Genomic DNA, 13156 nt, shown 5'->3' on the forward strand with positions numbered 1-13156 from the left:
TATTTGTTGTTGTTGTTGTTATTGTAGGCTGTCCCTATGCCAAGGATCAATCCAAGGGATAAGCTTAGGGTCTCTTCAGTTCTATTCTGAGCCTGCACACCCTCTGGGCTTGTGCAGTAACTTTCAGATTTTCCCTATATATGCAGTTGTTTTTAAATGTTTAAAATGTTTTTAAATGTTCTGTTTTTAAATCTTTTTCTTTTTTAAAAGATTTTATTTATTTATTCATGAGAGACAGAGAGAGAGAGAAGCAGAGATATAGGCAGAGGGAGAAGCAGGTTCCCTGCAGGGAGCCCGATGCAGGATTTGATCCCAGAACCCGGGATCATGCCTTGAGCCAAAGGCAGACACTCAACCACTAAGCCACTCAGGCATCCCCCAAGGATGGTTTCAATGAAGATTATTTTCTGTGTGTGGGCCCAACCCTGTTTGTTTACACATCTGAGTTTTTTTGTTGTTGTTGGAAATTGGGCATTTTTTATATTATAATGTGGGAAGTCTGGAAACCAAATTCTCCTTCCCTGGGGTTTATTGCAGCTTGTAGTTGTCTGTTTGGTGGCCTTTCTAAACTAGTTTTTGTAAAGTCTGTATTTTTCGTTGTGTAGGGGAACTGAAATCCCTGTTCAGTCAACTGAATGGTGAGTCATCACAGATTTCCTTAAGCCTGAAAAAAAAAAAGAAAAAAGAAAAAAAAAAGAGGAAGGATGTAAGGGAAGGAGGAAAAATAATCCAGTCTGCAGATGGGCTGTTTCTCGCAACTCCCCTTCAACACTCACTGCGCAGATTAGAAGTCTGCTTTAGCTTTCATTTCTTGGTTGCACAGAGCCTAAAGGTCTGACACAGCTGAGAGCTTAAAAGCTTTCTTGAGTCTTTTTTAAAGATTTTATTTATTCATGAGCGACACAGAGAGGCAGAAACATAAGCAGAGGGAGAAGCAGGCTCCATGCGGGGAGCCTGATGTGGGACTCAATCCCAGGACTATGGGATCACGACCTGAGCCCAAGGCAGACATTCAACCACTAAGCCACCCATGTGAATCTCTAGCCTTTTCTGAGCATGTGTAATCTCATGCCCATCATATCCAAGGAAGATGTGGAAGCTTTTCAAAGCCCTTTCCCCCTGAAGGATCTCATTCCCTACCCTCCGATCAAGCTTTTAATGGTCTCATTGTTTGCCCCAAGAAGGGTGGCTAATACATCTGCCTCTAAACTTTTTTGACCATTGTCCCTCTGGTTGGAAGAGTTCTCAGTTGCGTAAAATACAGGCAAGTCCTTTTGAACAGGTCCTTCAAGGAGCCAGTAGGCAGGTCCAAACAAATAACCGTAATCTTTTGAGAACAATATTCTACTCCCACTGGTACCAGGAACGCACACTATTGTCTTCAAGGCTGCCAGGAAGCACATAATGGAACCAAGTTGTTAAAGTGCCGCAAAGCAATCTTGTCAAGATTCAGCCATTTTTCTTTATTATTGCTGTTTGGGTTTTTTTGTTTTTGTTTTTACTATATCCTTGGTTGCTGTAAACTTTTGATTATTTCCTTGAGGCCCAATAACGTGGATTCTGTTTTTGCCAGTTTATTCGCTTTTACCGGAGGAAGAGACTTTTGGAGTTCCCCGTTCCACCAGCCTTGTAGACATCTGCCAGCTTATTCATTTTGAAGTAAAAGGAAAACTTGGGTTACTTTCAAGGGTTTCATAAAGCAAAGAGAAAAACCATGCTCACAACATATAAAGGAGAGAGCTTAAGGTCACACAGTTTTACACAAGAGTTAATGTCCCATGGTAACAGTGCAGACTTCTACTTTGAGTAGATCCTAGCATCAGTGTGCATTACTTTTGATAATTAACAAAATAGATTTTCCTTTCATGCACCGCAGGAGCACAACCATCACAGGGTGTCTGGCTGAGACATGTGTCAGGAGGGGCCTGGACACTGCTGGGGTGATGAGTACAGAGAGATACATGGGAGACCATCTGATACCCAGGGCAGCTCCCAGAAACTGGGCCCCAGAACCGCTTCAGGGCAAATCCCCAAGAGTCAGGCTGCTGTCTTGGAAGCACCAAGAAACCCCGATATGGCAAACAGTGAGTGACTAATCTTAATTTTGTGTCAACTGCTATTTTATTCCAGTTGCTAACACAGGTAGAAACCACAGGTTTAACTATTTTTTTGGGGAAAAAAATAATCCTGGGGCTCTTGGTGGGCTCACTCAGTAGAGCATGCGGCTCTTGATCTTGAGATCATGAGTTCGAGACCCACGCTGGGGGTGAGGTTTACTTGAAACAAAAAGAAGAAATAATCCTTTTCTTTGTGAGGATGTCTTAATTTTTTCCTCCATGCATTTGATGGGATTGCCATTACATGACCTTAGCAGGAGAGCATGCTGGCTTAACTCATTGGGACCCCCGTGTTCCAGAGCCTGGTAAAACTCTAATGTACAAGTTTTGAGTTCTGCACTCTGACCTGCAGGGCAGACAGTACTTAGAAGCCTGTCATTAACAAGGTCGTATCACTTGCCCTCTGTGGCCACCCCCCAGCATCTCATCTTCCAGGCCATGCAGGGGTGCATTTTGTTCAGAGAATGGCTGTGCTGTTACACGGGGAGCAGAACAAAGCCATGCCAAGATGCAGGTGGCAGCTCACGCCAACTCGCTGACCTGCCCCCCGTGGCTCACGGCCTGGGACTCGAATTCCTCTCCTGCCACAGCCAAGTGATTGTGCATCAGAAATGTGCAGGTCCTGGACAAACAGAACAGGAAACGTTACGTTCCTGAGAGGCTACTGAGTCACCATGACAAGCTGCAGAGGAGAAGACTCAACAAGCAGACGAACATTTCAACATCCACAGCCACGTATATTCAGCTTTCATTTTATTTTAGTTATAAAACGATTGCCAAAACACAAAGTTTAAAAAAACACACACAACGTAAGTTTTTATTCCTTCTTTTGTTGCAGAAAATAAATAATGGTTGTGTAATAATCATTCACATATGCTTGTCTATAAAAGCATTTCTAAAAACATCATTTGCTGGGATTCAACACTATAATCTTTTTTGGCTTTTCAATCATAGGTATTACACAGTATAGACCACTTGATTTCATTAACTTTTTTAAGCACTTGGGCGCCATCAAGTTTGGAAAAAGGCAGGGTCTGTGAGCTTAAAAATGTTATTCCAGGTTATTGGTGAAATAAACTACAAACCAGGTTGTTAATTCATTTAGGAAGAGAATATAGTTTTTCTTTTATAAAAATCGCCCCCAAAACTCACAAACACTTAAACCGACATAAAAAGTTGGTCTATCTTTGTAGGAATTAACAAAAAGGAAGGAACAAAGCACAAACGGCCCCTGGGAAGTACATCACGTCAGGCGTGACCCCTCACAGTACTCTCTGCTTCCAGTTTGGCCCTCAGGAGTTTTAAGAAAAGAAAGCTGTTCAGTCATCTAAACCTATGTTTCTGAAGAGGTAGGACATGGACTCCCCATTGTGAATCCGACGGATGGCTTCTGAAAGGATCATGCTAATATCCACGGTTTTAATTTTGGGGCACTGGAGCTTCTGGATTTCATGTGGAATCGTATTGGTAACCACCACCTGCAAGTCAAGAAGAAAAAACACCAAGAGCATCAGGAAAGCAGGAAGCTCCCTGGCTGGATCTGAAAATCCCACATGTTCTCAAATCTCTGCAGTTCTACCTGGCAGGACAAGTCTACTATCATCCCTTCAACGATGTTTTCAATGTGAACACTACCTGTGTTTCTTTCTTTTTTAAAGATTTACTTTATCTGAGAGAGAAAGAGAGAGTGTGCGCACAGAGGGAAGAGGCAGGGGGAGGGGGGAAAGAGTCTTAAGCAGACTCTGCTGACTGTGGAGCCCGATTTGGGCTCGACCTCAGGACCCAAGCTGAAGGCAAGAGCCAGATGCTTAACCGACTACACCACCCAGGTGTCCCCATACTTGTGTCTCTTAGGTCAAGTTCTGATATCCTGAGACCCACAAAGCCAACTACAGGCAAAAAAGACAGAGAGTCAGAACTACTGGTGAGGATGTGGGGAAACTGGAACCCTCATACGCTGCTGGTGGGGGTGTAACATGGTTTGGTTACTTTGGGGAGCAGTCTGGAAGTTCCTCAAAAGATTAGACAGAATTGCCATAGGACCCAAGAGAAAAAAAAAAAAAAAAAAAAAAGGACCCAAGAGAAACGAAAACACATCTCTGTTCCGAAACTTGTACGTAAATGTTTATGACACCATTATTTACAAGAGTCAAAACGTGGAAACCACTCAAATCTCCATAACCTTATGAATGAAAAGACAAAATGTGGTATCTCCACTGGATGAAATACTCAACAAACAGGAATGAAGTGTACTGATACCCTGCTCTGGCACGGATTAACTTGCAAACCACACACTAAGTGAAAGAAGCCAGACCCGAAAGGTCACAACATCATGTGATTTCATTTATATGAATTGCCCAGGGGCACCTGGGTGGCTCCATCAGAAAAGTGTCTGCCTTTGGCTCAGGTCATGATCTCAGGGTCCTAGGATTAAGCTTGACATTGGGCTCTGTGCTCAGCGGGGAGTCTGTTTCTGTCAATCCTGCTCTCTCTGCTCCTCCTCATGCTAATGTTCTCGCTCTCAAATAACTAACTAAAAATCTTAAAAAAAAAATGCCCAGATTCGGTAAATCTATAGAGACAGGAAGAAGGTTAGTAGATGCCTAAAGCTGAGTAGATAGAGAAGAAATACGGGGGGTGGCTGCTAATGAGAATTGGGGCTTCTTTCTGGGCAGATGAGAATGGGGGCTGCACAATTTTGTGACTACACTAAAAACCAGCAAATATATTTTAAATAGGTGAATTGCATGATATGTAAATTGTATCTCAATAAAGTTGTTTTTCTTAAAATTAAGATTTGATAAAAATCAAAGACAAGCACTTTTTTCAACAGCTACAAATGGAAAAAAAAAATAACCCTCAGCCTTCTTTAAAAAAAACAGGAGATGGGATGATTTTTAAATTATATTTATAATCTATACTCCCTATTTCTGAAATAAGCCTCAAGACCGCTCATAATAAAGATGCACACACACAATGAGATTGTTGAAATAGAGACGGACAGTCAGGGATAATTCAGAACCAGCACCAGGGGCATGAAAAGCTACCTCATCTGATTCTTGCTGACTCCTCATTTTGAATCTGATATTCCTGGCAACTGAGGCAAAAAATGGAAACACAAGGAGTCATAAAAGTACCATCACTGGAACCAAACACAGACCAGTCTGCACCTCTCACACGGTAGTGCTGCTGTGCCTGCACACCCTGCATGGTGCTCCTTTGTGGGCCTCAGCCCCTCACCAGTTATCACCCTCACTGGGAAATAGATCCTCCAAATTTATTTGAACCACTTTTCGCCAGTACCAGTTTTACTGAGATAATTCATGTACCATCCCATCAGCCCTGTGAAGTGTACATTCACTGGTTTTCACGACACTCACAGTTGGGTTTCTTATGTCTCCCGGAAACAAACCCTGCACGCCCTCGCTGTCAGTCCTCACCTCACCATTTCCCAAAGGCCTGGTGACCACTAATCTACTGTCTCTAGGGATGCCTACTCTGGACATTTCATTCAACTCTTTTAACTAAAACAAAGAAAACCACCTCAAATTTTGGTTTATCAACCCCAAGCAGGGTCTACTGGCTCCTGCTCCAAAAGATGAGGATGGCAGCCTCTCTCTCCAGCTCCTGACTTATGGATTCCGTCATCAATCTTGCACTGTTTATAATCTACTGTACGACCATGCTTTGTCTGGAAGTTTACACGAAAAACCTGAACTTCCCACCCCGTTCCTAACCTCGGAACCTGACTGAGCCACTAGCTACTGGCCTGACTCCCCTGTTCCGGGCATGGGTGACAAAGACCCCTCTCAGGACACAAGGGCGCCCATCAGCAGAGGCAGCCTCTCCCTCAAGACTCCTGCACCTGACTCAGGTGTACTTGTGTCCACTTCTGCTGCTTTTATGCCTCCTCTCCAAAGTCTGGTCTGCTCTAGGAGGCCTGGCCCCACACTCCTTTGGCTTGCTCTTTCAAATGTGCCACATGCAGCACCCGTGGGAACCATGTGGTTGGACCATGGCAGCTGAGGCCTGCCAGAGGCCTGAAGTCTTCTCAGTCTATGTAATATGTGAAGTCCGTGTTGGATTTGTCCTTTCATGTATTCTTGAGCCCTAGGGTGTCTGTCCAGCTGAGTAAGGAGGCTGGATCTGATCCAAGCCACACCAGCCTGGCCTCTAACTGTGCAGAGGCACCTAGAACCCATCAACACAGAGCCAGGCTCAGGAAGGTGTACTGCCAAAGAGTAAAAGTGTGGGATTCAGACAAGTAAAAGGAGTTTGACCAATGTAAGATTAATTTCCCAGGAATCTACAGGGCAAAACACCTCCATTTCTTAAAAGAATAAAAATGCAATTTATGCAGTGAAAGCAGACAAGGAGACAAGCCAGGGGACCTCGGGGGGGGGGGGGAGGGGGTGAACAAAGCAGGGGCAGTAAGCCATGACAGCCTCGCTTCAGCCTCATAGGAGCCACAGGTAGCCTGGGACAACAGCCCTGTTTGCCTTCCTCCCCCAATTTCATACCACAGGTGTCCATACCAGCAAGACAGCTGGGCTTTGGCAGCATGCAAGTTAAGGTCTGATCATAAATGCTCAGCCTACTAACTGTGTGACCTTAAGAAGTTACTTAACCTTTCCGATGCATGGCTTGTCTCTATAACAGGGATACCGACAGGGACCATGCAGGGCTGTGATGGGAGTTCAGGGGATGGAGTAGGGGGACTGTGCACAGCACCACACACTGCATGCTCCACTTATGAGTCAGTAAACTTATTAACTACTACTGTGGGCAGAAGAGCAAGGCTTTGGATCCATGAAATGCAAACACAACCCACATTGTGAATCCATTCTTAACCAGAGAATAACACCCTCGTCACCAACTCTCTATAACCAGGACCCGGAGGTACACAGGTGCCAGGGCATGCTGCCCAGAGTGCTGGCAGTTACCTCGTCGATGGCAGATTCTTCAATCAGCCGGGGAGCATCTGAGGACAACAAGCCGTGAGTGGCCATCACAAAGATCTTATACGCGCCCCTTTCCTTCAGGGTCTCAGCTGCAGCGAGGAAGCTGTCCACATCATCGATTATGTCATCCTGTCAAGTCACAGAGGGAGCATAGGGTATGTGAACATGGGCGCAAAGGTGGGTTTACACAACCAGGAAAAAGAAAGGGTGTGGACATGTCTGGGTGGCATGGTGAACTGGCCGCCGTGCCCCCACTGCATTCCCTGTACACTCCTGGGCCACACCCGAGGCTCCACATCATCCCTAGTGGGTCGGGAACTGCGCCCTCAGCTTGCAGGGGCTCTAGCAATGTTTGCTGAAGGGTTTTTGTTTTTTTGAAATGCAGAATAAAACTGGAGGTGCTTCACTCTAGCTAGCCCTTTCTTCCTTTCCTGTTGGTTTTTCTTATTTTCCATATTTTCTCCACTGGGCACAAGGGAAATATGCTTTCTATGTATGTTTTTATAATGGGAAAGACAGTAATAGTGTTTTAACAAAATACGCAGTCCATGGTTTCCTACCTATGCACCACAGGCTCCCAGTGTGATGGGGTAGAAAATATATAGAGGGGTCTCTGCCCCCAGTTTCTGGCACAGAGTTCCAAAAACCCTTGGAAATTCCTAAGTGATGAGAGCACCAGAAGCATCTTCTATTCTAAAGAGCTGAACCTCAGCAGGCTCCTGAATGGGGGCTGGTCACCAGAGAAACCATGCCATGAGAAGCCTGGGATTCCCAGCCGTCCATTCTCCAGAGAGTGGAGAGGGGCTGGAAATGGAGTTAATCCATCGTGCCTACGTGATGAAACCTCCATAACAATCTCAAAAGTGTAGGGTTTGGAGAGCTTCCAGATTGGTGAGTACACCCACACACTAGGAGGGTGAAGTACCCCAACTCCACAGGGCTCTGTGCTCTGGACCCTCCCAGGTCTTACCCTATGTATCCCTTCATCGGTATCCTTTATGACATCCTTTAATAAACTGGCCAATATTAATGTTTCCCTGAGTTCTGTGAGCCACTTTAGCAAATTAATCCAATTTGATAAGGGGTCACAGGAGCCTCTAATTTGTGGCCAGATTGTACAGAAGCTTGGACAACCAGGGCTGTACTTGCAATACTTGCAAACAGCATCTGAAGTAGGGTGGGGGCAGATTTGTGGGGCTGACCCTTCACCCGTGGGGCTCTGACGCTAGCTCTGGTAGAAACCATCAGAACGGAGTTAAACTGGGGTGCCCAGGTGGCTCAGTCGGTTAAACACCTGCCTTCATCTCAGGTCATGATCTTGGGGGGTCCTGGGATCAAGCCCCATGTTGGGCTCCCTGCTCAGCAGGGAGCCTGCTTCTCCTTCTCCCTCTGCCTTTCCCCCTGCTCCAACTTGTGCACTCTCTCTCAAATTTTTTAAAAAATCAAATAAATGAATAAATAAATAAATCACAGCATTTCTGCCTTAAAAAAAAAAAATCCTATATTTGCAATCACAATGCAACCCACCAATTGTACTTTCAAACATCTATCCCACAAGTAGAACTCCGTTCACACAAAAACTCATATACAAATGTTCATGGCAATTTTATTTCTAATAGCAGAAAAATGGCAACAATCCACATGTTAATGGGTAAGTGGTTCAATTGTGCTACTAACCTAGCAGAAAAATGGCAACAATCCACATGTTAATGGGTAAGTGGTTCAATTGTGCTACTAACCGGCACGGAAAACTGCTCAGCCTGAAAGTATGCATTTAACATACCTCAGAACTTGAGTGGCTCTCCAAAGAAGCACGCTAAGTGAAAAATATCAATCTTAAAGGCTGCCTGACTGTTTACTTCACTTATATGACTTTCTTGAAGTAACTATTATACAGAGGACGGATGAGTCACTGCCACAAGTTAGGGGTCAGGGGCACAGGAGAGGGGTGTGACGATAAAGGAGTAGCATGAAGGAGCTCTGTGGTGATGGAGTAGCTGACCGCGGTGGTGGTTATAGAAAGCTCCATGTGTGATAAGACTGCACACGTCTATATGCACACAGGTCACACTGGTGCTATCGGAAGCAGCTGTGTGGGTTGTAGTGATCTGAATTTCCAGATTATGTTACTGCATCACAGTTCAGCAAGGAGGAAGCTGGATAAAGAGAACAAGAGACTTCCCTATATAACTTGGGGGGGGGGGCTACTTCCCACCAATCAATAATTATTTCCAAATTAAAAGATTGTTTTTTTTAAAGATTTATTTATTTATGATAGACACACACACAGAGAGAGAGAGAGAGAGAGAGAGAGAGAGAGGCAGAGACACAGGCAGAGGGAGAAGCAGGCTCCATGCCGGGAGCCCAATGCGGGACTCGATCCGAGGACTCCATCATCACGCCCTGAGCCAAAGGCAGGTGCCGAACCGCTGAGCCACCCAGGAATCCCCAGATTGTTTTTTTTTTTTTTAATGCAGTTAGAAAGGGAGCAAAAGCATTACTGAATTCACAGCATCTTGTTACTACAGATTTTGTTAACTGAGGAATAAATTAATGAGTATTTATTAAAAGGGTGATATCAGAGATTCCATAATTCAGAAAAAACTTTATAATTCAGAAATTCATAAACAAAATTACAAGCATGGGGGAGCACGTGGGGCCCCCACTATGGAGTCTTGGTTAACTAGTGTGGCCACTTTGAGAACAGTTTGGCACCAGCCAGTAAAGCTAGAAATGTGTGTGCCTTCAGACGTAATGACCACACTCCCAGGCACCAAGAAAATCTTACATATATGCACCAGAAAATAGGCGCAAGATTGTTCAGAGCAGGGCACCTGGGTGGCTCAGTCAGTTAAACATCTGCCTTTGGCTTAGCTTATGATCTCAGGGTCCTGGAATGGAACCCCAGGTCAGGTGTCCTACTCAGCAGGGAGTCTACTTCCCCCTCTCTCTATTCAGTTAGTTAACTCAGTTAGTTAACATTTCTTAATAAACTAATGGTAACAATTTTCAGTTTTGGGACCAAAGTAAACATTTAGCACAAGGTATCAACTTAAATGAGATTTACCTGGCCACACTGCTATCCCGACACAATTCACAAATAACACAAGAGAATAACAATGGCAAATACAATGAATAATAATAAAAGGTCTACCTACCACAATGATGGCGATCCTTCCTCCCACGTCGCCTACAACTGTGATTGGAGGCTTCTCTTTGGGAATCAGCACTGGTCAGAATAAAAGACACACACACGTTTCTAGATTAGAGCCTTTAGAAAGGGAATGTCTCATGACAAAAAGTTCCAAAAAACTCGAAACAGATGGGAACCTCCGCAACCTGCAAGAGGGCAACCATGGAAAACTCACAGCTGACTTCATATTTAATGAAAGACTGAAAACTTTCCCCTAAGACTTGGATCAAGACAAGGATGCCTACTCTCACCATTGCTACTTGAGGTACTGGATGTGCTAGCCAGGGCAATTAGGCAAGAAAAAAAATAAAACATATCCAAATTGGACAGAAGGAAGTAAACTATCTTTATTAGCAAATGACATGATTCTACATATAAAAAATACCAAAGAATCCACATAGAACTACCAAAGCTAATACACTAATTCACCTAAGTTGCAAGGTAACACACAAAAATCAGCTGTTTCTATACACCAGCAACAAGCAATCTGAAGAACAAATGAAGAAAATTCCACTTGTAAAAGTACTGAAAAGGCTAAAATACCTAAAAATAAATGTAACCAATAAAGTGAAAGACGTGTACGCTCAAACTTACAAAACACAGCTGAAAGAAACTAAAAACACAAACGGAAAGACACCCCATGTTCATGGATCACAGCATTTATACTGTATAGATGGGAATGTGCTCCCAGAGTAAGCTAGAGATTCAATACAATCTTTATCAGAATTCCAACTGCTTTTCTGGAAGAAATGACCTGATCCTAAAATCCTAAAATATGGAAATATAAGGGACCCCGAATAGCCAGAACAATCCTAAAAAAGAAAGAATAAAGGTACAGAACTTGGGCAGCATGGGTGGCTCAGCGGTTTAGCACTGCCTTCAGCCCAGGGCTTGATCCTGGAGACCCAGGATCGAGTCCCACGTCGGGCTCCCTGCATGGAGCCTGCTTCACCCTCTGCCTGTGTCTCTACCTCTTTCTCTCTCTCTCTCTCTCTCTTTCTCTCTCACTCTGTGTCTCTCGTGAATAAATAAAATCTTAAAAAAGAAAAAAAAAGGTGCAGAACTCACATTTCCCTATTTGAGAACTTATTACAAAGCTGTATGACTCAAATGTGGTAGCAGCATAAGGTGGAGATACACAGATCAATGGAACAGAAATGAGTGTCCACAAATAAACCCAAACATCCATAGTCAATTGATTTTCCGCCAGCTTTTTTTGAGTTGTCACTGACATACAACATTGTGTAAGTTTAAGGTGTAAAACAATGATTTGAAACATGTACATACTGCAAAATGATTAGCACAGTAAGATTAGTTAACATGACCATTACCTTTACATGATTATGATTTTTTTTTGTATGTGACAAGAATCTTTAATATCTACTCCCTTAGTAACTTTCAAGTACGTAATACAGCATTATTAATTATAGTCACCATACTAGTAGATCACCAGAAGTTGTTCATCTTACAACTGGAAGTTTGTACCCTTTGACCAACATCTCATTTCCTCTGCCACCCCCAGGCCCTGGCAACTACCATTCTATTTTCTGTTTCTGAGTTCGACTTTTTCTTTAGATTCCACATATAAGTGCCATCACACAGTATTCGTCTTTCTCTGCCTGACTTATTTCACTAAGCACAATATCCTCAAAGTGCATCCATGTTGCCATAAATGGCAGTATTTCCTTTTTATGACTGAATAATAGTTTTTTTCATCCATTTTTTTTTATCCATTCAACCACTGAAGGACAACACTTAGAACTGATTTCTGACAAGGATGTCAAGGCCACTCATAAATAAAGAACAGACTTTTCAACAAGCGGTGCTGGGAAAACTCGATATCCACACATGAAAGAATGAAGCTGCACTCTTACCTCACACTATATCAAAAAATGAACTTGAAATGTATCAAAGATCTAAAAAATAAGAGCTAAAGGTATAAAACACTAGATAGAAAACATGAGAATAAATCTTCATGACCTTGGATTTGGCAAAGGATTCTAGCTATGACACCAAAAGATAAGCAATAAACTAAAAACTGGATGGATTTCATCAAAATTAAAACCTTCTGGGATCTCTGGGTGGCGCAGCGGTTTGGCGCCTGCCTTTGGCCCAGGGCGCGATCCTGGAGACCCAGGATCGAATCCCACATCGGGCTCCCGGTGCATGGAGCCTGCTTCTCCCTCTGCCTATGTCTCTGCCTCTCTCTCTCTCTCTCTGTATGACTATCATAAATAAATAATAAAAAAATAAAAAAAATAAAAAAATAAAACCTTCTGTGCATCAAAGGACACTATCAAGAAAGTGAAGATGACTTACACAATGAGAGAAAATATATGTATTTTCTATTGAGTCAAGTGTCTAGAATACACAAAGAACTCTTACAACTCAACAATAAAAGGACAAACAACCCAATTTAAAAATAAGCAAAAAATTTCAACAGACGTTCTCCAAAGAAGACACACAAATGGACAAGCCTATGAAAAGATACATCATTATCCATTAGGGAAACTCAGGTCAAAACTACAATGATGCAGCACTTCAACCCAGTAGGAAGATGATACTCAAAAAATCAGAAAATAAATGCTGGTAAGGATATGGAGAAATCAAAACCTTTAACCTTTGCTGGCAGGAATGTAAAATGGTACACCTGCTGTGGGAAACAGTTCGGTAGCTCCTCAAAAAGTTAAACATAAATTGCCATATGATCCAGCAATTGTAATCCTAGGGATAGACCCTGGAGAAATGAAATCCTATGTCTGGAAGAAACTTGCACATGAACATAACAGCCTTATAGCCAAAGGTAGAAGCATCTCCAGTGTCCATCAGTGCATGAAGGGATAAACACACTGTGGCATATCCATACACAATGGAGTATTATTCAG

General features: G+C 43.2%; 1 protein-coding gene across 5 annotated transcripts in view; it reads right to left on the bottom strand.

The window, feature by feature from the left end:
• Positions 1-710: 710 nt before the first annotated feature.
• The window catches only part of PRPSAP2 (phosphoribosyl pyrophosphate synthetase associated protein 2), a 51540-nt gene continuing 39094 nt past the window's right edge, over positions 711-13156 (bottom strand). For 2 of the 5 annotated variants that reach the window (XM_041772897.1, XM_041772896.1), the window contains exons 10-12: positions 10237-10307; positions 7061-7207; positions 2863-3595 (exon numbers count right to left, since the gene is read on the bottom strand). In XM_041772897.1, the coding sequence (XP_041628831.1) occupies positions 3437-3595; positions 7061-7207; positions 10237-10307 (377 nt within the window). In that variant the 3' untranslated portion in view covers positions 2863-3436. Of the gene's footprint in view, positions 1645-2287; positions 2740-2861; positions 3596-7060; positions 7208-10236; positions 10308-13156 lie in introns of those variants that run through there. The other 3 variants (XR_005990451.1, XM_041772900.1, XM_041772899.1) reach the window with 3 other exon arrangements.

The sequence above is a fragment of the Vulpes lagopus genome, chromosome 10, assembly GCF_018345385.1.
Source record: "Vulpes lagopus strain Blue_001 chromosome 10, ASM1834538v1, whole genome shotgun sequence".
Lineage (NCBI taxonomy): Eukaryota > Metazoa > Chordata > Mammalia > Carnivora > Canidae > Vulpes > Vulpes lagopus.